The 21,839-nt window shown below is 42.9% G+C and overlaps 2 protein-coding genes across 5 annotated transcripts in view; one reads left to right on the top strand and one right to left on the bottom strand.

The window, feature by feature from the left end:
• Positions 1-495: 495 nt before the first annotated feature.
• RBIS (ribosomal biogenesis factor) lies at positions 496-5,947 on the top strand. Of its 2 annotated transcripts, none has more exons than XM_055431823.2 (4): positions 496-652; positions 3,132-3,248; positions 5,435-5,551; positions 5,818-5,947. In XM_055431823.2, the coding sequence occupies exons 2-4, from the start codon at positions 3,135-3,137 to the stop codon at positions 5,887-5,889; spliced, it is 303 nt and encodes a 100-aa protein (XP_055287798.1). In that variant the 5' UTR covers positions 496-652; positions 3,132-3,134; the 3' UTR covers positions 5,890-5,947. The 2 variants fall into 2 exon arrangements, with proteins under 2 accessions (XP_055287798.1, XP_055287800.1); XM_055431825.2 differs by lacking the exon at positions 496-652 and adding an exon at positions 1,216-1,316.
• Positions 5,948-6,097: 150 nt separating this feature from the next.
• The window catches only part of E2F5 (E2F transcription factor 5), a 42,547-nt gene continuing 26,805 nt past the window's right edge, over positions 6,098-21,839 (bottom strand). The window contains exons 1-8 of one of the 3 annotated variants that reach the window (XM_088844652.1): positions 21,501-21,519; positions 13,615-13,724; positions 12,635-12,796; positions 11,373-11,416; positions 9,738-9,802; positions 8,179-8,446; positions 7,623-7,670; positions 6,098-6,696 (exon numbers count right to left, since the gene is read on the bottom strand). In XM_088844652.1, the coding sequence (XP_088700778.1) occupies positions 6,587-6,696; positions 7,623-7,670; positions 8,179-8,446; positions 9,738-9,802; positions 11,373-11,416; positions 12,635-12,657 (558 nt within the window). In that variant the 5' untranslated portion in view covers positions 12,658-12,796; positions 13,615-13,724; positions 21,501-21,519 and the 3' untranslated portion in view covers positions 6,098-6,586. Of the gene's footprint in view, positions 6,697-7,622; positions 7,671-8,178; positions 8,447-9,737; positions 9,803-11,372; positions 11,417-12,634; positions 12,797-13,614; positions 13,725-21,500; positions 21,520-21,839 lie in introns of those variants that run through there. The other 2 variants (XM_055431820.2, XM_088844651.1) reach the window with 2 other exon arrangements.

Below are 21,839 nucleotides of genomic sequence, written 5' to 3'. Positions count from 1 at the left end.
GGACGCGCCACCGTGCGGGGCTGCTCCCGGCGGGCGGGGCTGCGCGGCGGAGACGGCCCTAAGGGCGGCCCTACCTCGAGTGGGTGGGAACCAGCGTGGGCGGAACCACGCCCGGTGGGCGGGGCTTACCTCTGCCCACCCACCGCGCTCTGGGACGGGACCGCGCTCTGTGGGCGGGGCTTACCTCTATCCACTCACCGAGCTCTGGAACGGGAACCACGCCCTGTAGGCGGGGCTTACCTCTGTCTACCCACCGAGCTCTGGGGCAGAACCACGCTCTGTGGGCGGGGCTTACCTCCGTCTACAGACCGAGTTCTGGGACGGGAACCACGCCCTGTAGGCGGGGCTTACCTCTGTCTACTCACCGAGCTCTGGGGCAGAACCACTCTCTGTGGGCGGGGCTTATCTCTGTCCACTCATCGAGCTCTGGGCCGGGACCGCGCTCTGTGGGCGGTGCTTACCTCCGTCTACAGACAGAGCTCTGGGCCGGGACCACGCCCTGTGGGCGGGGCTTAGCCCGGGGGCGGAACCGCGGCCCTGGGGAGGCCCTTTGACGCGCCCTCTCATCCCGGAAGTTCCGGGTCTCGCGCGAGCAGATGGCGTCGCCTGGAACCTGAGAGGCTGCGCGAGGGTGTCGGACGCCTGGTGAGAGGTTAGTGAAGGACACTTCCCGGGCGCTGGCGCGAAGCTTCTCGGGTCTGGGGCGGGCCTTGCGGGCCGCTGCCGTCCGGAGGTCGGCTCGGTCGCCCGCTGCCTTGGGCGGCTGTCCTCGGCCGCCGGCCCGCGGGCTCAGGCCGAAGGCCGGGTCCTGGGCCCTCAGCCCGGGGCGGGGGACCGGTGTACAGTCGTTGTTTTGTCATTCGTTTCCACGGGGTCGTCGCGGGCGACCCCTGTCCCCGCCCTGTACCCCGCTGGATGTCACCTGCGCGAGCCTTCCCCGAGTCCCCGGGCCCGTTGGAGCTTTCCGTCTGCTCAGTCCGCTTTACGCTGCCAGTCTCAGCCCCTGTCCGTGTGTCTTGTTTGTGTATCTTTCATACGATGCATATGAGTTCTGTACCGCACGTGGCACCTAGTAATTGGTGAATGAATGATCGGATTCTGGTTACTTATTGGAAGGATTTTAGATTAATTTGGGGTGACTGTCTATGTGTACTTTCTGCTTCTATACGTATTTTCTGCTGTGTTTTTTTTTTTTTTTAATTAGGGGTACTATTCGACTGAGCGACTGAACTGAACTGAACTGAAATTAGGGTTCGGGAAGCTTTGCCGTTTCTGTTGTTTCCTGAAGTTTGACATTGAAGGCGGAGAGATACAGTGTGAGCGAAGGGAAGAAAGGAAGAATGTGCAGTGTCTTCAGAGATTAATTAGTATTCTAAGGTGGCTACAGAGATATAGCAGAAGATACTTTTGAAACATTTATGCTAGAATCAGGTTTCCTGCAACATGTCAGAACACAGAATATTGCTTCTTGTGGGTTGGAGGAGCCATTGAAGGATTTTAACATTGGGACTGTTCATTTTGTACCACTGTGCAGGATAGACTTGAATGCACATGGCTGAAGCCAGGGCTTGACAATCTTTCTTTAAAGGGCCAAATAGTAAGGATTTTTGGCTTTGCAAGCCGCAGTTGTAGCAGGAAAGCAGCCACAGACAATACATACATAATTAAATGGACAGACATGCATTCTAATAAACAGTCATTTACAAAGACAGGTGCCTGACCTGATTTGGTCTGTGGGTAAAGTTTGTCCAACCCAGAGTCGAACCAAATAGTCCTAGGGACTAAAGCAGTAACCCAGTCCTGAACTAGGCAGTACTAAATCGTGGTTTTGTGTTGCATTTTTATGTATATGTGAGACCATATCACATAATGAGAGCTCAGGATCTAGTGTTCCTGGCTTTGGATCGTGGCATCCCCTGACAACTAACAATGTGACAATGGGCAGATTAACTTCTCTTTGCATCAGTTTTTTTATTCATAAAATGAAGATGAAATAGTACCTCCCAGAAAGTGTTTCTGTAAGAATTACTTAAAAAACACATAAAATGTTAGCACAGTGCTTGTACATGTAGTCAAAGCTTAATAAACCTTAACTATTAATATTTTTGAAATTGTTCCTCACATGCATTGTTAAAGACAGGTTTGAGAGATGTTTCTCAACATCAAAAGTAGAATTTATAGGCTTAGTGCGTTTAGCTGTAGAACAAAGATAATATCTAAAGTTTTTAGGCAAGAGCCATTCACACAAGTGATATGGAAGTCATGAAAGTAAGGCTGGGATTTGGACATGCAAGATTATGTACTGATTTTGAGGAGCTGGGCCTCCCTGTTAACTCAGAGGTAAATAATGTCCTTTGCAGTGCAGGAGTGGTTGGTTTGGTTTAGTTGTTCAGTTGTGTCCAACTCTTTGTGACCCCACAAGACTGTAGCCCACTAGGCTCCTCTGTCCATGGGATTTTCCAGGCAAGAATTCTGGAGTGGGTTGCTATTTCCTTCTCCAGCAATGCATGAGACCAGAGTTTGTTCAGTTTCTGGGTTGGGAAGATCCCCTGGAGGAGAAAACAGCACCCCACTCCAGTATTCTTGCCTGGAGAATCCCATGGGTAGAGGAGCCTGCAGGGCTGCAGTCTACAGGGTCACACAGACCTGACTGAGTGCCTAACTTTGAGGAGGTGCACACAGGAGTGAAGCTGGGGCAAGTAGAAAGGAAGGAAAGAAGGAAGAAGAAAGGAGCCAGTCTTAGCGCATGAAAGGAACCTCAGGGGAATAGTAGTGTGCAAACCAGCAGAAGGATGGGTGGTGGTGCTTAGCATTGTCAGATGCCACAGAAAGTTGGGAAAAGAAAAACAGCTGTGTTGGTATTATTACTTAATGACTCTAACTGGCAGAAATTAATGTGGAGCCTCTTACAGTCCAGGTGCTGGAGATGCAGAAAAGAATTAGATAGTCTCTGGACTCAAACAGGAGAATCTGTAGGACCAAAAGACATGAAATTTAATACAAGTAGCAGTTTTAAAAATAATCAGGAGTAAGGTGGATCATCTTAATTGGTACCTTTACTTCCTAAATTTTAACTGATTTACAGTTCATAAATGTGGGCAACTTAATTGAGCTCTTTCTTTTTTTCCTAGACAATGGCCAAGAACAAACTAAGAGGGCAGAAGTCCAGGAATGTATTCCACATAGCCAGCCAGAAAAGCTTTAAGGTTAAAAATAAAGCAAAACCAGTTACCACTAATCTTAAGAAGGTGAGTATCACTTAAGCACTCTGACTTTACTGTTTACAAGCAAAGCCTAATTGTAAAGCTACTGAAAAGCTGAATGTTAATATTTAAAACAGGTTCTTAGCCTTTCCTACAAAAGCAAGATGATTTTAAGTATTTGTTTTAAAAAAGAAAAATGATGAAGAAAAATAACCTCCCTTTCTTGAATCCAAATGTGTGAAAGGAAAACATTTTAATTGCAAATGTATGAGGCTCCAAGTAAGTTAATTCTCAGAGCCTGGAAATCATAAAAACAAAACAAAACATGTTAAGGAAAAGTTCTCTCTAAATTCATATATATTCAAGAAGCTCTCAACAGAGCCAAGGCAGGGAATGTCAGTCAGCACCCATTCTTTTTCTCCTCAGTAATTCTTATTTCTCTGTGGAGATACCTAGAACTCAAATAAAAACCTGAAAATAGATAAAATATTTTTTCTTAAAATACAAAATTTGAAAAAAAAAAGTTGCTTTATTTTCAAAATATTTGGGGAATGATAAATTTCTTTAAGACTAAGTAGACACCTTAAGAAGATGATTCAAGAAAATGTTTTCAAGCTTAAGCTGCCGTCTGTGGGGTTGCACAGAGTCGGACACGACTGAAGCGACTTAGCAGCAGCAGCAGCAACTAGAGTCAGCTCTCAAGGACATACTAATTATCATAATGGTCCATAGAAATGTAATGTTTTATCTTTCCGTCTTCATGAACTAGCTTAATTAAACTTTTTGGTGGAGCAGTTTCATGTCTCTGGAAATGCTAAAAGGGAAATAAAGCTGAATGACATGACTGGAGTTTGGGGTGACAATTGTAGATAGAATTTTCTTCAAGGTTGATGCTGAAGCCAAGATCTGAGTGACAGGAGCTAGTGACGCCGAGAGCAGTGAAGTATTGGGGGTAGCAGAATGTTCTGGGCAGGAAGAATAGTGAGTGCAAAGGCCTTGGGGAAGAGCTTGGTGTATTTGAGAAAGATTACTTTATTTAGATAGGAAGTCCTAGAAACTTTGTGGATACTACTGGAAAAGACCTGTGGGTAGGCAGCCTGGTTGGAGAAAGTATCAAATAATTTTCTCAGAAAGTAGCCTAACTTATTAGGGCAAGATTGCCAGGCAGCATATAAAAAAGGTAAATTGAAGTTGGTGATGAACTTACATAAAGCCAGGCAGCCAGTTGACTTCCTATAGCTTCCGTTTCAGGCTCAGAAAAGGCTGATAGTTGAGTTTAACCAAGTTGCCATGCAAGTCTGATCAAGGGAAAGGTGCAGAGTTAAGAGGGTGTAAGGAGTGACTGACGAGTGGTCATGGGATCTGCGTAGGTTAAAGAAGAAGTGGAGATGGAAAGAGTGAACAGTAGTGAACTTAGAAAAGGTTCCAGCGAGATTTAAGAATCATTAATAAACTAAGTGAACTAGAAGGACAGGAGGTGGTGCAGCCTAAGGTCATGCATGGCAGTGATGGCAAGGTAAGTCGTGGGAACGATTCCTGGAGATGAGACAGGACCTGAAAAGACTAGGCGGCCATCGGATAGGTTCTTGTTGAAGCCACTAAGCAGTGATGCCAGGCCTGGGGAGGGGCAGTCAGTGAGCCAAGGTTTGCAATCTTTCACAAAGGACTAAGTAATCATGGTATTGGTAGGTGACAGTAGTGAGGAGAGGGGTGTTGGAATGTCCTGGCACATAAAGTGCAACGGAGCTGAGAGTTTTGAAGGAGAGATGGTTGGGGAGCAGCAGTGAAGAACAGAATACCACCCCCACCTTGCAGATGCAAGCACGGAGGGCTGCATGGGCCACTGTTCTCAGGAGACTGCCAGGCACTTCCGTCAAGGAGGATTCGGAGAGGCACTGTTGGGACTCTGGAAGGGTTCTATCCAGGGTCTTCGTTTCACAGATAAGAGAGGTAGCGTCATAGCCTGGAAAGATTATAGGCACATTTTGGCCTGCTTGTACCAGGGAAGTCAAGGTAGAAGGTATAGCTACATAATTCTTTTTTTTTTGTCAACAGAACCTTTTGTCGAAAGTGTCTCAGTAAGACTGTAGGAATGTTAGTGTGGATCATCTGCAGATTGGTAGGATGGGCAAGAGTTTGTGGAATTAGTTTAATAAGATTAAAGTTGCCTATATTTTTTCTGCAGTGGTTTTAAGATCATGAATTACTGCTCTTTTTTCTTGTCTTAAAAGATAAACATTGTGAATGATGAAAAAGTTAACAGAGTGAATAAAGCTTTTATAGATATACAGAAGGAACTGGCAAACTTCTCAAAAGGCCTTTCCCTTGAACCTCTGCAGAAACAAATGGTGAGTAGAAACCACTTGCTTTTGTTCTGGCTAATAAATTCCAAATTTTCAAAGCCCATATTGATTGTAATTTTTAGTACTTGGCTCTGTAGTATGTAGAGCATATTCAGACTTTAAAACAGTGAGTCTAAATATGGGAATTTACTGTTCTACTTCCAAAAGTACAACTGGAAGAAATTATATTGAATAGATTATATGTCAGTAGACTGTGTCATCTTTGTTTGCAATTGTTATCTAAATTTTTAAATGTAATTTTTTCTCTCTAGATATCTCAGCAGTGTCATGAAAACGTACCAGTTAATGTTGATGAAGCTACAAGATTAATGGCTCAGTTGTAATACACGAATGATGCATCAAATTCCCCAAAAAGACCAATAAATTTAATCTTTTATACAATTTTATTTAAAAAATCTTGTTAATGTACAGGCATTGGCACATTTTAAAAACAAACTACATAAACAGATCTTTCCTATAACCTAGGAAAGTGGAATGTCAGAAGTCAACAAAATGTGATAAAGTGCTAAAACAGAAGGCACTTCACAAACTCTGTTCACTGAAACAGTTAATATATCCTGGTTTACACCCTTCACTTCATAAGTGGCAGTGAATGTCTGGATTGGAGGACACAAGAAACGCGGACAGTCTCATGGCAGTACAAGTGGAAGACAAACAAGTGAGGAGCCCTGGCCAACTTTTTTGTTTTCATGACGTGACGTCTACTTCAACTGTCTTCTCACGTAAGGGAAAAAAAACAGAAGGGTTCAGAATGGGAAGAAAAGTGGACACTTCAGAAAGTAGTTACTTGAGGGTGGAGGGTTGGTGGATGTGAAATCATTTTTTCTCCTGAAACAGTCAGAATCCTTTGTTTTTATGGTTGAAGTTTTGTGAAGCAAAAAAGAAAGTATTAGGGAAGAACATTTCAGAATCAGTGAACTAAAAAGGTGTTACATTCATTATTTTAAATACTTAGGTTATTAAGAAGTCTAAAATGTTACACAGTTAGAGGTAGATAACAGTCCCAAGTTTCCATGGAATCTAATAATTTAGTATCTGGACATCGAACAGATCACAAACGCCTTCATTATCATCTAAATTAAAGTTGTAGTCATCTGCTGGGGTCGGAGAAAGCCGTAAGAGCGGAAACACTGCAAGCAAAACAAATGCGGTTTTAAGATGGCTTCTGCATGCAGGTAACAACGTCTAAGATAAAACACTATCAAAAACATCAAGCCAAATTATGCTTCCCGTGTGATACAGGAAATTAAAAAGATACAACAGGAAATGTAATGGTCAAATTAATGATTTGTATTTTGTGTGTATCTTCAAAGTTTCTTATTTAAAGACATTTTATGTATTGATTATAGGTTTAGCTTGGGAGACAGAAGTTAAAATTTTTATTGGTTGAACTCATCACTAAAATGATTCAGAAACACTAGTATTTTCTCTGATCTGCTAAATAAGCTACCACTTTGAAAACAGAGAAAGGAATCAGACATAAATGAACAAATATGCTGACATTCCCTGCTTTTATAGAAATGTCTGATAAGTCTCTAAGTGGTTACTAGAACGCTTGCTGATTTAAAAGCTGCCGTGTGTGTTGTACGTATGTGTTAGGAATCCAAGAACTTACAGGAAGGGGAGGCCCAGAGAGTAACTGCAATTTTATAGTTAGCTGATTTTTAGGAATTATTTTTGGTTAGATGATGTGGCTGACATGGAAATTGGCCATGATGGGCCTATTTACAAAACTAAGTTTTCAGATTTCTTGTCGACTCAGATATACTGTTTTACTCTTCTTGGCCAGATTCTTCAGGTGTGAAAAGGGCTAGGATGCCAACAGTATAGAAGTTTCTTCTGTAAATGTGATTAAGTATCCCCTTATGAATTATTTTTCATAGAAATGCAGGCAAAGAAATGCTTCATGATGCCTAGAACTATAAATTTCATGAACCATCACAGTACATTAAGCAGTTAAAAAATACAGGTTCTGCATGTCTTTTAAACCATAATGCTACTCATAAATTCTAGAAAAGCATTAATATATAAGGTTATTTTTTTTTTAACTACTTACCATCAGAAGACATTAACTCATCAATGATATCTCCACTAATAGATCCCGCTGGAAACAGAAATGTGATAGTTTTTTTACATTTCTTTTTATATATTTTAACAGCAAAAAGAACAAATATGGTTTGATTCCAAAATGGAATCCTAAGGAAAACTGTAAATATATTTACACAGTCTATGAAACAAGTAGTAGTAATACAATTAAATGGAGAGGCAATTGGCAACCCACTCTGGTGTTCCTGCCTGGAAAACCCCATGGACAGAGGAGCCTGGAGGGCTACAGTCCATGGGGTCGCAGAGTCGGACACGACTTAGCGACTAAACAACAAAATGTAATTAAAGACAGGATCTGTTTTTAAATTTTCCTCATAATACGTATTCCAGTGCTGGGCACATAGGAGACACAAAATAATCTGTTGATTAGGTTTACTGTTTTGCCTCCTACACTAGATAAGAGAGTAACATCACAACTGAGAGATTCAGAAATGTGCTCTGACTTGTCCAGTGCAGTCTTCACATTTCCCCCTCTCTGCTTTTGAAAACAGTGGCTCTGAACTCACCTGAAGACAAGTCTGTGGCCGGCGTGTGCTGAAGGGTCTGGCTTCGTTCAGAGGCGGGTGGCTCAGGCAGGCCCTGAACGGCCGTGCTGGGCTTGTGTGGAGGCGCTGGGGTGGAGGGCTGGGAGGGAGGCTGCGTGAGGTCGTCCGGTGGGGGCACAGGGAAGACCATGGGCTGAGACGAGCTGGACTCTTTATTTATAAGCAGCACGTGGATAGGTCCTGAATGACTCTTTAGATTGATCTGGTATTTCTTCTGTCCATTCTGACCCTTTGAAGATATTGGGCATAAACAAATGAACAAAGGTCGACATTTGTAACCAGCGTGAAGCGTTAAACGCGAGACAGGCGACTACTGTATCCCACTTCTCCGTGCACGCATTCTCCTCTTGAGAGTCCCATGGTGAAACTCCAACTATCAGTCTTTACCTACTTAAACAAACATGCAAAATGGAACTCTACTTAACTAATGGAGCATTCATACATGGTGGAACTCTATGGAACCTTGTTCTGTTTTTTCCAAGTCTACTATAAATGCGTTACCATATTTTCATTTAAAAAAAAGAAAAAAAGACAGGCAAAGCTATAGGGACTAACTAAATACAACAAAAGTGAGTAAGTCAAAATAGTGTAGAGACCAGGAGTAGAATGGGATGTTGAGGGCTACAAAACCCTTGACCCTAGAAAGTAAGCTTTTCTCAAATACTGGTCATCACACACTCCCAGCTGTAGAATGCTGGAAGCCACCTGTTTTTGCTGTAATTCTGCATTCCGTGCTCAGCAGTGCTCAGAGCATTCCCCTCAGCTGTGGAATGCCATCTCCTTTGGTGGCGGCAACCATGCTTGTGGTCATCTCAACATGTCTTAAACAGCAAGTTTCACAAGGCAAAAATTTTTTCCATTCAGCAAAACACAAAGACAACTGATTTTTCCTATAGAGATGTAAGTGTAAATCCCTTCCATTTCAAAAAGGTAATCTGTATCCTGAGGCTTCAGAAACTATAAATGCCTAGATACAAACTTCTAGGATAGCTGGGAGAAGCAAAGGAGGTAATAGGAGATAACTAATTTTTTCCTACCTTTTTAAATTGTTAGTTTTCAAATCTGTTCTAGGAAATTTGAAAGTGAAAATCATGAAATTTATATTAGCACAGAGTCAACAGATTTCTTTGACTCAATAAGCCAGAAAATGTTTTTAAAAGACCAAATTTAAAGCAGTATATCATTGTTGATATTTAAAGTGAAATTTTTCCTCAGGATTGTTATATTAGCTATAGATTGGTCAAACTGATTTTTTAAGGTTATTGACTGTATCATCACTCATTCCTTGATGTCTTCTAGCTCAAATAAGATTTTTTAAAAACTAATATGTTAAATGATCAATCACAGCCATAATTTTGCAAAAGTACTGAAGATGTCTAACTTCAGATATGAATACTTACAGGCAACTTAAAAGCAGTAACTTGAAAGTGTTTACAGTTAGCTCATGTTCAGCTCCAGAAAGTGTTTGTCCCTTGTGAAATAGCAGATCCATTTTAACAAAAGCTATCCTACATACGTACCATTTCTGGAATAGGTACCTCCAGTTGTGTACCAGAAGGTGCTTGAATGGCCAAAAGTGTATCACCTGGTCAAAAAAAATTAAGAAGTAAAGATTTTTACATTTTAGGAACACTATTGATCTTGCAATACAGTGGCCAAGAGAGTCGGCTGTGGAGTCAGAATCAGAGTTGGTGACCCTGGGCTCTGGTTCTTATTCTGTAAAATGGAGGTGACATAACTTACCGCACAGGGTTTTTGAGGATTAAATGAGGTAATATTTCTGTCAGTTGAGATACAGATATATATAACATCATTTAATCCTCAAGAGCTTTCCTGGTGGCTTAGATGGTCAAGAAGACCCCTTAAAGAAGGGAATGGCAACCCATTCCAGTATTCTTGCCTGGAGAATTACGAGCACAGAAGAGCCTGGTGGGCTACAGTCCATAGGGCAACAAAGAGTCAGACACGAGTGAGCGACTAAACACACACGTGTTAGTAGATCTTACAACAGGGTAAATGGATTCGCTCTATTCTCATTAACAAATTCTGCTCAAGTTAAATTTGCTTTCACCCAAGCTCATGTCATGTCTGAGACTCAAAACTTCCTTTTAGCCTTAGTTAAATAACACTGTTTAGTTAAGTATTTATACTACTTAAATAGGTATAATATAGTGAAATCTTCAGCTTACATGAACTTTTGAAGCCAGATTCTATAGCAGTATCTGCTGGGCTGAATATTAAGAATGTTTCCCCAAACTTTCTTTGAAAGCTTAGGAAATAGGGCGACAAAGTAGAGCAATAAGGCCGCATATAAAACCAGCGTAGTCTCAGAGTCAGATTCTACTTTGCAAACTGTTTGGCAGATTTTTTTTTGTATGTGCATGATAAAAGACTGTCCTTTTAACAGCCCATGCATATTTTACTGGTGTTACATATATTATGGGAATTCAGCCCCACCCCCATTTTATTTATTCATAGTGGCAAAGATTCTGCCTGCCGATGCAAGAGATGCAGTTCCCATGACTGGATCAGAAAGATCCCCTGGAGTAGGAAGTGGCAATCCACTCCAGTATTCTCGCCTGAAACTTTCCATGGGCAGAGGAGCCTAGCGGGCTACAGTCTACGGGGCTGCAAAGAGTTGGACATGACTAAGCACATCATCTTAAAGGGGAAAACACGGCAGATGGGGACGGAATAAAGTGAGGACTAACCTTCCAGATTATAAACAGGCAAACCTTACTGGGTCCTCATGCCGCCTTTGAGCATTTCGTGTGCATTTTTCACCAGCACATCTGCTACATACATTTTATAAACTACCAATGAGAAGCATGTTCCAGTTCAAGTTTAGTCATTGACTCTGTGATTCTATGACTCTGAGACTTATTTAATCCCTCTCTGACTTAGCTGCCTCTGCCACACAGAGCTTATACCTACCAAGGCAGGAAATAAAGAAAGCTGGGAAAAGCAGTTATTGTCATGAGAACAGAAATGAAAGCAGCCTATCAACACATAGCACTATAGAGGGAGACCAAAAAATGTCCACAAACCCAGAAAATAATGACTTGAGGTGACTGCATGGGAAATTTTAAATCACAGTAAACTAAATACGTTGATCAAAGGAAGAACATAAGAAAAAATTTACTAACAGTACTTACCATTAAAACAATTACAGATGTCTTCATGAGTTACATAGGAAAATGTACTGTCACAGAGTTAAGGAACAACATTTATATCAAGGCCTGGATATACAAATTAAGATAATAAATCTGAAGGCCAAAGCGACCAAATGCATGGACTGTCACAAACGGTCAGATCAAAAAGAACACAAGTCTTTTGTCTGAAAAGGCAATCAAATAAAGATCCGTAAGAGAAGTATCCATCCTTTGCTCTAAGAAGAAGCCACTTTGGATTTCTATGTCATCTGAGGACTCCTGGGAGAGGGAAGGAAACACATTCCACGGAGGCAGGAGCTTCTGGGGGAAGAACACTGATGAGGGAAAGGTGCTGTCGGTGGGAGTGAAGAGTCAACTACAGAAGTCGCTGCATCAAGACTCTTCTTGGGTCGTGGTTTGGGGAACTGGGAATGCCCGCGATCTTGGCAAGCAGTGCAGCAAAGTGTGTGATCAACTAGTTCAATGCTTTTTGGAATCTCGGGGCTCCGCAAGGCACAGTCGAAGACCCCCATTATTATCAAACTGTTAAGGAGTTCTGATTCTAGAAAGGAAATAACAAGTGACATCATGGACTTGTTCACCAAAGACAAGACAACATGAAAAATATATACACGGTCAAAAGTTCATGAGAGGTGGTACAAGATAAATGTTGTTAAAATGTTCCATATGAGTACGGGTAAGTCACAAATCAACAGTCACATATCTGAAAGAACACAGTGGTCACAAGGAACACATGGAGTATATCACTAACGTTTTTCCCCAAATATGGTAAGATATACCAGCCTTGGAACCCTACCCTCTACTAAAGTACTATCTTCGGGTTAATATTAGGCAGAATGTATCCTGGACTGATTGCAGGCCTGTGATACTTCATTTTCAAACCAAAATTAATTTTTTTAAAAACTCTGAAGAGTTGCTGAACTTTTAACCACTTTGAAACACTGAACGATTTAGTTTGAAAACAATGATTTAACAAAGATTTCCAAATTTGCAGACTCCAGATCAAATATAGGGGAGTTTGCAACAGACGCATCTATTTGCTAATAGATGTACTATATGACTTAAAAAAGTAAAAATTTTAAAATTCTCATATAAATTATTAGAAGAATGTTATACAATTAAAATGTTATAATCACTTGCAAAACTGAAGTCTCTAAAAACACCAAAATAAAGGAACTGATGTTCAGACTGAAAGAATATATAAATACATATTACATCTATGCATAGTTCATTTTAAAGGATATCTATTATTGATGGAATCATCCATCACATTTTTGATGCTTTGCTGTAGCCACAACTTCTGCTGGTCCAGTTCTCTTTCCTTCAGTTCTAGCTCTTCGATTTCAGCTTTGAGATATCTTAATCGATCTATGACTTCTTTAGTGTTACAGCCGGCACCGACGCCTCTTAAAAACACATGAACATTAATATCCCCAGGATTAGACCCAGTTAACATCACTTAATTTTTATAGTAAAAATTATAAAACTCACTGAATATATTTAAAACAAAAACCTTTACACTCTTCTAAAATCATTAACCATTAAAATCTTTAGAAAACTTAAACACCATAGCATTGTCTAAGTAAATACCCAAATGACAAAATTCTCAATCTGTCCTGGTGTGCTCTTTGTCATCTAGAAGGTCGGCTGGTGACTGAGGCGCCAAAGGATGCCAGAGTCGAATGGCCACACTGGTAGGCTCATTACGTGCACTGAGATGCGGGTAAAACAGATTACGATCTTTTAGTCTTTTATTGGGATTTTTGGCTAAAATAAACTGAAAAGCGAAGGATAAGGGGGGCAAATTTGTCACAAACATACAATAGTTAACATGACAACGTGCGTTTCAACCGATCATTATTTACAAAGTACATATTCTCGTATGTATGAGCCTTAGCTCCTGTTTTCAAGGAGTTGACATTAGATGAGTACCTAGGACACCAGGCAAAGGGTTAATGACACAGAGCAGGATGCAGTGTGCACCCAGTGAGCAGCTGGAGGGAGGAGACTTGAACGGTGAGTGTAAATTAAACAGTGGAGTGAGCCAGGGGCCATCCTGAGTCACACAGGAGGGACACACAAGCCCAGAAGTGTGCCAGGGACACGTGAGGGGCCGTGTGAACAGCATAGACGGCTGGGGCAGAGGACTCAGGAGACATACATGGCAGAAAGGTCAGCATTCACAGAGCATTGAAAAGGTAGACTAGAGCGGCTGGTAACTTACTTCCACTGGATACTATTTTTTGACTTTTTTTCAATTAAGTCAATTCCTTCCAAGACATTGGTGATATCATAAATTCTTCTTTTTTGCCTCACAGCCAAAGTATCTGCAGCCTGTTTAAAAAGGTGGGGGGGGGGGTGTGAACAAAGAAATAAATTACAATTCATATTTTAAGGCCAAAAGGCTTTGATTATTAAAGTCTCACAGCATGAGACCCCAGTCTTAAATCTGACCCAGTCAGCTGCTCGGGAACAATAGCAGGGTATGTGCAAAGCAACCCTCAAACATTGAAAATGCCAAAGAAATGATTCCATTTAAAAGCCAGCAGATGTTGGAATGGAGAAAAAAAATGAAAAGGTCATGACACAAAGCCCACAAAAATAAAAGAACACAGTGAGAATACTTCATATCACCTTATGGGCTAATCCTTAAGAGGCGCTGTTAATTGTCTGCCCCTGTCACTTCCTATCTTATTTCTCTGTTCATAAACAGTCTTGTTTAAAGACAGCCTTACTTTTTTTTTGGAAACTGAAAAATTATATCTCAGCGATTTTTAAATAATGAAGTCAAGATACTTGGGAGAAAATTCTAAATTATACACACATTGTACAATACCTTGAATACACAATCTGCATTTTCTAAATTCAATGAAAATAGAGGAATGAATCATGCCATCCCCAAACAAAGCATAAAATTGACAAGAAATCAAAACCCATCGCACAAGGTTGTGGTGCTAGCAAATACAAAAGCTTGGTAGTTTCCCTTACACTGGGTAAGACCACAAACATACTTCATGCTACCATGTCAAGAATGAACTGAGGAATGCTGCTGCGGTTCCTCTAATTAGTTCTCATCACATTTCCGACATCTGCTCCCCACCAGCATAAACAGAACCTCAGAGGACAGGTTACCTGAAAGCTCTTTTTTCAGAGTAGATTAGTCAATAGACTATCTTGAACGTGGAGTCACATTTTAAGATTCATGGTAGTAACAAAACAACACATGTATGTCCTTACTGACAATATTCAGCACATTATCTACAGAATTTAGTCTCAGATGATTAGCTAGTGGCTCCCCCAGGGCTTCATTCTCTCTATATATAAAGTTCCTCCTACAAAAACCAGGGCAGCACTGTGTTTCCTTCCACGGGGAGAAGTGTGACCAACAACGGCGCGCTCCCCAGGCATCCGGAACCTCTAAATGAGATCTGGTGGTTGTATCACCAGAAACACCAAGTGCCTGCAGCCACCCTCTAGGGTCTTCAGCAGGGGATTCGTGCCTCGGAGAGCGGACCAGAAGGGTGCCTGGATGTGGCAGAGAGAAAGAAGGAAGCAGGGCGTGAGACTGTTTGAACCCCCAGCTCTGACTACTTGGCTCATCTCTTCTAGAAGACGAGAAAATGAAGCGGGCTCGCCAGGGCCTCACCCACGCCCCGCTCACTGGACTCGGCGGTTCCCTCCCTGTCTCATCTACCGGCAGGGTTTCCGTTCTGAGCGGGAGCCTGTCTTTCTCAAGAGTAACTGTCTGCCGCAAAGCGAACTGTAAGACCTTCAGTTGTGAATTCATGTCTCATTTCCCTCTTGAGGGGTAGCCAGGGCACTCCCAGCTCTGCGTCACCTGTAGCTATGGACTCACACACCAAAGCCGTTACAACCTTAGCAACAGCTCACCAGGTATGAACCAGGTCACAGAGCTATTCGAGGTCACTAGGCAAAGGGACAGGAGATCTCAAGTTTGGTTCAAAATTTGTAAAAAGTATCTCATTTACAGTTTATTTGTTGTTGTTCAGGCACTAAGTCATGTCCAACTCTTTGTGACCCCATGGACTGTACCCTGCCAGGGTACATGGGATTTCCCAGGCAAGAAGACTGGAGTGAGTTGCCATTTCCTTCTCCATTATTATTTATCACTGCTTAACAATTACAACTCTGGGAGTTGGTAATGGACAAGAAAGCCTGGCGTGCTGCAGTCCATGGGGTCACAAGGAGTCAGACATGACTGAGTGACTAACTGAACAATTACAAAACTGAATCCCTGATTCCCAAAACGAAATATCATTTCTTAAAAATCTATTAACGCATATAAACATACAAATGACCAAAATTAAAGAGAATCTCCAGGAGGCTTTTATTTTAGCAGCTGCATCAGCTGAAGTCTGGTTCTGGAGCTGGGCACAACAGCTCCAGATGCAACCCAGCCCTGCCACTTCCTGTCTTCAACTGGCTTCAGGCTCTTTAAACCTCATTTCCTTTTCATAAAACGGGATAATAACATATGCTGAATTGTGGGGGCTATGCAGGATAATCTTAGCACAGTGTCCTCTAGGTAATTTATACTTAAATGTTGGTAACAGCCTCATCATCAAATACAGGTTGAAACAAGGGATCCAGGGTAAGAGTTGGCGTGGATACGGACCTATTATATTTTTTATGTAGGGTTTTAAAAGTTGCATTAAATTCTTAATTTTATTAACTAATTCAAGACCTTTGTATTCATAAATCCATACCATGAATCATCACCAACTTCATTCATTTCTTCAGCTCCCACGAGGTGGAAGGCTTGTTCTGGGTCTTGAGGATACAGTGGTGACAGAACAACGCCTCTGCCCTCAAAAGACGGAGGCAGTGAATAGTGTGTTAATGTAAGCATTCTCTTAGGAGGAACGCATGTAGGCCGGTACTATATTTGACAGACTTTTCAGAGAAGGGCTCCCTGACAAAGTGAGTCTGAACTGAAGACAGTGATCCCTGGAACACCTGGAAGTGGTGCGAAGTGGGAAAGGCAGTCTGGACAGTGTGGCCCGGATAATGGCGGGGGGACAGGAGGCGGGGGCAGGGGGAGACAGGGAGAGGGAGACAGATGACAAAGAAGAAAAGGCTGCCGGGACCAGGTCACCGGGCCTTTGTGCAGCCGCTGTGAAGACCGGCTTTTACCCCCGCTGAAACAGAAAGCCACTGGGAAGCTGTGAGCGCATGGTAACTTAGCTCCATGTTTTAAAAGGTTCTCTGGGGCTGTTCTGGGTGGAAGCAAGGAAACCAGTGAAAAGGCAGCGGTGACAATCCGTTCAAGAGACGGCCGTGGAGACTGAGAAGTGGTGACATCCAGAATCTGTTTTGAAGGTACGGCAAACAGGCAATACTGAGAAAGCAATCGACAGCGACTCTTCCCTTTTTGACGCAGGCAGCTGGAGACGGGAAGGCTGCAGGAGGGGCAGGTTGGGGGCACTGGAAATCAGGAACTCTGCTCTGGCCGTTCTGACACCCCAGGGGAGAAATCAAGACCACTGGACATGAGAAGTGTGTGGGTTAAGGGAGAAGTCCCAGGGGAGGTACAGTATCAGGAGTCATCAGTAAGTAAGACATTTTAGGACACAGCCTGGCACCTGCTGGATTCCCCTAGGAGGTGAGCATAGACGCGGAAGACGTCTAAGGGCCAACCCTTGGGTCTGGTGGTGTTTAAGATCCAGGGAATGACGAGCAGGCTGCCACTGAAGTAAGAAAAGTAGGGAGGGTAGGGTCTTGAAAGCCAAGAGCCCAGAAACAGTGAGTGTGTTAAGGGCCGCAGGCGGGGGGGGCCAGTGCACCGAGACTGCATCCCTGGATTCGACTATGAGACATCATGGAGACCCTGCGGCCAGCTCTGACAGCAGGAGAGTCGAAAGCCTTCTTGGAGGGGTTAAGACACAGTAAAGGAAAGTTGGAGTGGACGGCTCTTCTGAGGGTATTTACTGGGAAGAGAAACAGAGAAGTAGATACGGTTATATGGCAGTAGACACGGTGAGAGGTTATACGACAGTAAATACGGTAAGAGGTTATAGGACAGTAGACACGGTTCGGTTCAGTTCAGTCGCTCAGTCGTGTCCGACTCTCCGCGACCGCATGAATCACAGCATGCCAGGCCTCCCTGTCCATCACCAATTACACGACAGTAAATATGGTAAGAGGTTATAGGACAGGAGACACGGTTACACGACAGTAAATATGGTAAGAGGTTATACGACCGTAGACACGGTTACACGACGGTAGATACAGTGAGAAGTTTTACGACAGGAGATCCGGTGAGAGATTAGGCACCTCCTTCTGGGTGCTTTTCCTCATAATCAGAGAGAGGAGAGAAGTGGCTGAGAGAGGAGAACGTGTGATCCTTGTCTAGGAGGGCCCGAGGTAAGCAAGCCGTGGAGCAGCAATGCTGGGCCCCACTAAGGCCCCGTTGGGCTCAGTGGTCCTGAATTTAAAGTGAGAGCCACTGGCATTACTGGGCATTTCCCTGAGGGCCTGCAGAATGCCGGGGTGTTGACGAGGGGCCAGCAGAGAACAAAACAGGGGCAGCCTCATCCCATGCTGCGCTGTAGCACTGAATAAACACCCATGTGTCAAACGCATCAGAATTACTTTGAAAGTTTCCATTTACCATTATAACACCTGACCGTAAGGGGAGCATAAGCCATAAAGAAAGCATCTTCTAGATGCTTGAGTTTTCAGGACAAACAAACAAACAGAACCCTTTGACACAGATCTCCCCTCCAAATATGAGATCTTTTTCTAAAAATGTCACCACTAGTGAACAAAGTGATATCCATAGTTGGAACAAAATAAGAGCCTGTGATGCTTTTAAGAGGTGGACAAGTCAAACAACCCGGAGAGCTGACAGAGATCACGAGTAAGCGCTAACAGGGCTTCAGGCCGTTCCGGCCCCGCCCCCTCACTTTGGCAGATGACTCCAGGAAGACCCGGCGCTAGTTCGGGGACTGAGCGATGGCTGCTAGCTGTATTCGGGTTAGGATTAGTTGCAGCTCATTTGCTCAGGGCTGTTATCCCCGCGGAGCCCGACGCTGCAGTCAAAAGAGCTGACATGAACACAGTAACTACGGAAACGCCCTGTCCTTCGGGTTCTCCATCTGCAAAGCGGAAACTCCAGTCTCTCCCAGGACCCCAACTGTTGACACCCGTGTGCTCGGTGGCTTAGCTACTGTGCTTCCGAGACTAACATTACAGCGAGGAGGCCCAGACCCCAAAATCAAAACCACCACAGAGACGCTACAAAACATCAGTTACACACACATGCACACAAACACGCACAAGCGATGGGATCCTGAAAACAAGGCAGGAGGACCTCAAGTGATGCATCAAGATGGCTTATAACATATTTTCATGAGAATCCTTGAAAAACCTAAGCAAATTCATTTTCAATGTGCTGGATAATATGTTATTTTGCTTTATCTCATGATAAGATTACTCATTTCAAACACTGTTAGAGATAATTGAGATGTTAAAATGTTTGATTTCAACCCACAGTTAAGAAGAACCATTTATAAGCCAATAATGGGATAATTGTGTAACAGGATCTTTCACAGATATTTAATGCTCACAACTGCTTTGTAAAGTAGGTATCATTCTCCCTGTTTTTTACGAAACAGATTCAGAAGGCTAATGAATAGTCAGATGGAATTTGGCATTAATTATACTGGCAACACACTCCAGTACTCTTGCCTGGAAAATCCCATGGACGGAGGAGTCTGGTGGGCTGCTGTACATGAGGTCACTAAGAGTCGGACAGGACTGAGTGACTTCACTTTCACTTTTCACTTTCATGCACTGGAGAAGGAAATGGCAACCCACTCCAGTGTTCTTGCCTGGAGAATCCCAGGGACGGGGGAGCCTGGTGGGCTGCCATCTCTGGGGTCGCACAGTGTCAGACACGACTGAAGCGACTTAGCAGTAGCAGCAGCAGCATACATTTATGAAACAAATTTGTGGCAAAATATTTTCAAATGGGCTATCATTTTAAAAGACTTTAAATACATGTGATGGACAGTCAAAAGTTCCCAAGCTATACAGATGCACTGAATAGCAATTCAAACACCATTGATAGTTTCACTGAGTATAAAAATGGTCGAAAAAACAGAAAGACCTTCATTTCCATGTATTTATTTAAAAATGATGACCAGTAAAAAAAATTGTAAACATTCAAGACTTCGAGAACATGGCTACCACCTTCCAGAATGAGGCTGAAAAAAGAGAGATTACTGAAGGTGGGGGAAAAAAGGACAGAGTTCCTGGAGGAGGCTGCTTTTGTGCTTTCAAGGCATCTGTAGATGTTAAGTCAATAAGGAAATTAAACACCACAAAATAACTTACTTACTTTAAGGATACAAACCGCTCCCTCCAGAAGCAGCACTAAGCATGCAAGTGTTTTCAATCAGTGACCTTTTCCTGACGGAATCTCTCCTTAAAAGTCCGAGGTACTTTCACTACAAAAAACTAACTGCTACTGCATATGATATTTTCAAGTGCATAAGCTTTAACTTTATTCTAATTCTTAAAATGTTTTAACAGACTCTGCATAAGCTTTTAAAAAGAAGCTTAATTGTACTGTCTTACGCAAGTCACCAAAGAGTTCTCAACAGGAAAAAGAAGGCAGTTGATAAAATATTTATTTAAGTAGGAAAAGCCTGCTAAGATTCAGTTCTAGAGATTGCTCGCCCAAGTCCCCAGCTGCATGCTTTGAAATTCTCATGTGTGTCACGTTGTTAAACCAGGAACCAAACTAAGCAGCATTTGCTATTCCACCACCTGGCTCTGCATCTGAACATTTTTTATAACCCTGATGGTTAGTCATGTATGGATGTGACAGTTGGACTATAAAGAAAGCTGAGTGCCGAAGAATTGATGCTTTTGAACTGTGGTGCTGGAGAAGACTCTTGAGAGTCCCTTGGACTGCAAGGAGATCCAACCAATCCATCCTAAAGGAGATCAGTCCTGGGTGTTCATTGGAAGGACTGATGCTAAAGCTGAAACTCCAATACTTTGGCCACCTGATGTGAAGAACTGACTCATCTGAAAAGACCCTGATGCTGGGAAAGATTGAAGGCAGAAGGAGCAGGGGATGACAGAGGCTGAGATGGTTGGATGGCATCACCAACTCAATGGACGTGAGTTTGAGTACACTGGAGTTGGTGATGGACAGGGAGGTGTGCTGCAGTCCATGGGGTCGCAGAGTCGGACACGACTGAGGGACTGAACTAATGGCTAGAAGTTAGGAACCACAGAAGTGGGAAAGAAGTCAGGGACACGGGCTAGGCTGTGAGACAGCATTGAGATGTTGTGGGGATTAGATGAGTATGTCCAGACACTTAGGAGAGTGCCCTGCACAAGCATTACATCTTGTTAGTCATTATGACTATTACCGATCCAGTTTCTCACTTGTAGTAAGAAAACACCGAGCTCTGAAAAATGTATCATGGAACGTAAAGACCATCTTTATTTACCTGCAACTTTAACACTTCAGAACACAGTCAAGCACAATGAAGTAGAAGAAAGGGCTTTTGTAGAAGCAAAAATAGATGCAAGAAACTATGTTTCACTAGAAAAGAGTTCGCTCATTTGGATCCTATTTATTCCTTTTCTATGATTCCTAATGGTGGGGCTATTTAATGTCCATGTTCACAAGAAAACTGGAAGTACCCTCGAGGACACTGGTGAGGAACCTCAACGACCGTCAGGGATGTGGCAGAAATTACAGACAGAACTCACGGAGCCGAGGCCGCGGGACACAGCAGTAGTCCACCACACGCACACAACGACCGTCAGGGATGTGGCAGAAATTACAGACAGAACTCACGGAGCCGAGGCCGCGGGACACAGCAGTAGTCCACCACACGCACACAACGACGTCAAGGGATGTGGCAGAAATCACAGACAAAACTCACGGAGCTGAGGCCACGGGACACAGCAGTAGTCCACCACACGCAGACAAAGATGTCAAGGGATATGGCAGAAATTACAGAAAAGACAAATCTCACGGAGCTGAGGCCATGGGACACAGCAGTAGTCCACCACACGCAGACAATGACGTCAAGGGATGTGGCAGAAATTACAGACAAAACTCACGGAGCTGAGGCCACAGGACACAGCAGTAGTCCGCCATACGTAGACAAGCTTTCGGGTTACCACCGCTAAAGGACACAAAAGATAGTATTCTTCATGACTAATCTGAGTTAGACTAAAACTAAGTGCAGTCTTTTCAGCTTTAAACTGCAGACATGTAATGGATTTTGGAAATTTTTCAAACCAAAATGGTTAAATGTCCTTCTACAAGAAATGTTATTAATAGCCATAAACCCTTAGCTAATCAGAAAACTCCTGCTATGGACAAAAATCTTATTATCTAAAGGATAAACAATGGTTTCAGAATACCTGGACTTGTCACATTCAAGGATACACTAGTCA

This window comes from Moschus berezovskii, chromosome 16 (assembly GCF_049115385.1).
Source record: "Moschus berezovskii isolate FMDL1 chromosome 16, NW_MosBer_1.0, whole genome shotgun sequence".
In the NCBI taxonomy this organism is placed as follows: domain Eukaryota; kingdom Metazoa; phylum Chordata; class Mammalia; order Artiodactyla; family Moschidae; genus Moschus; species Moschus berezovskii.
This window is presented reverse-complemented; position numbering and strand designations above follow the sequence as displayed.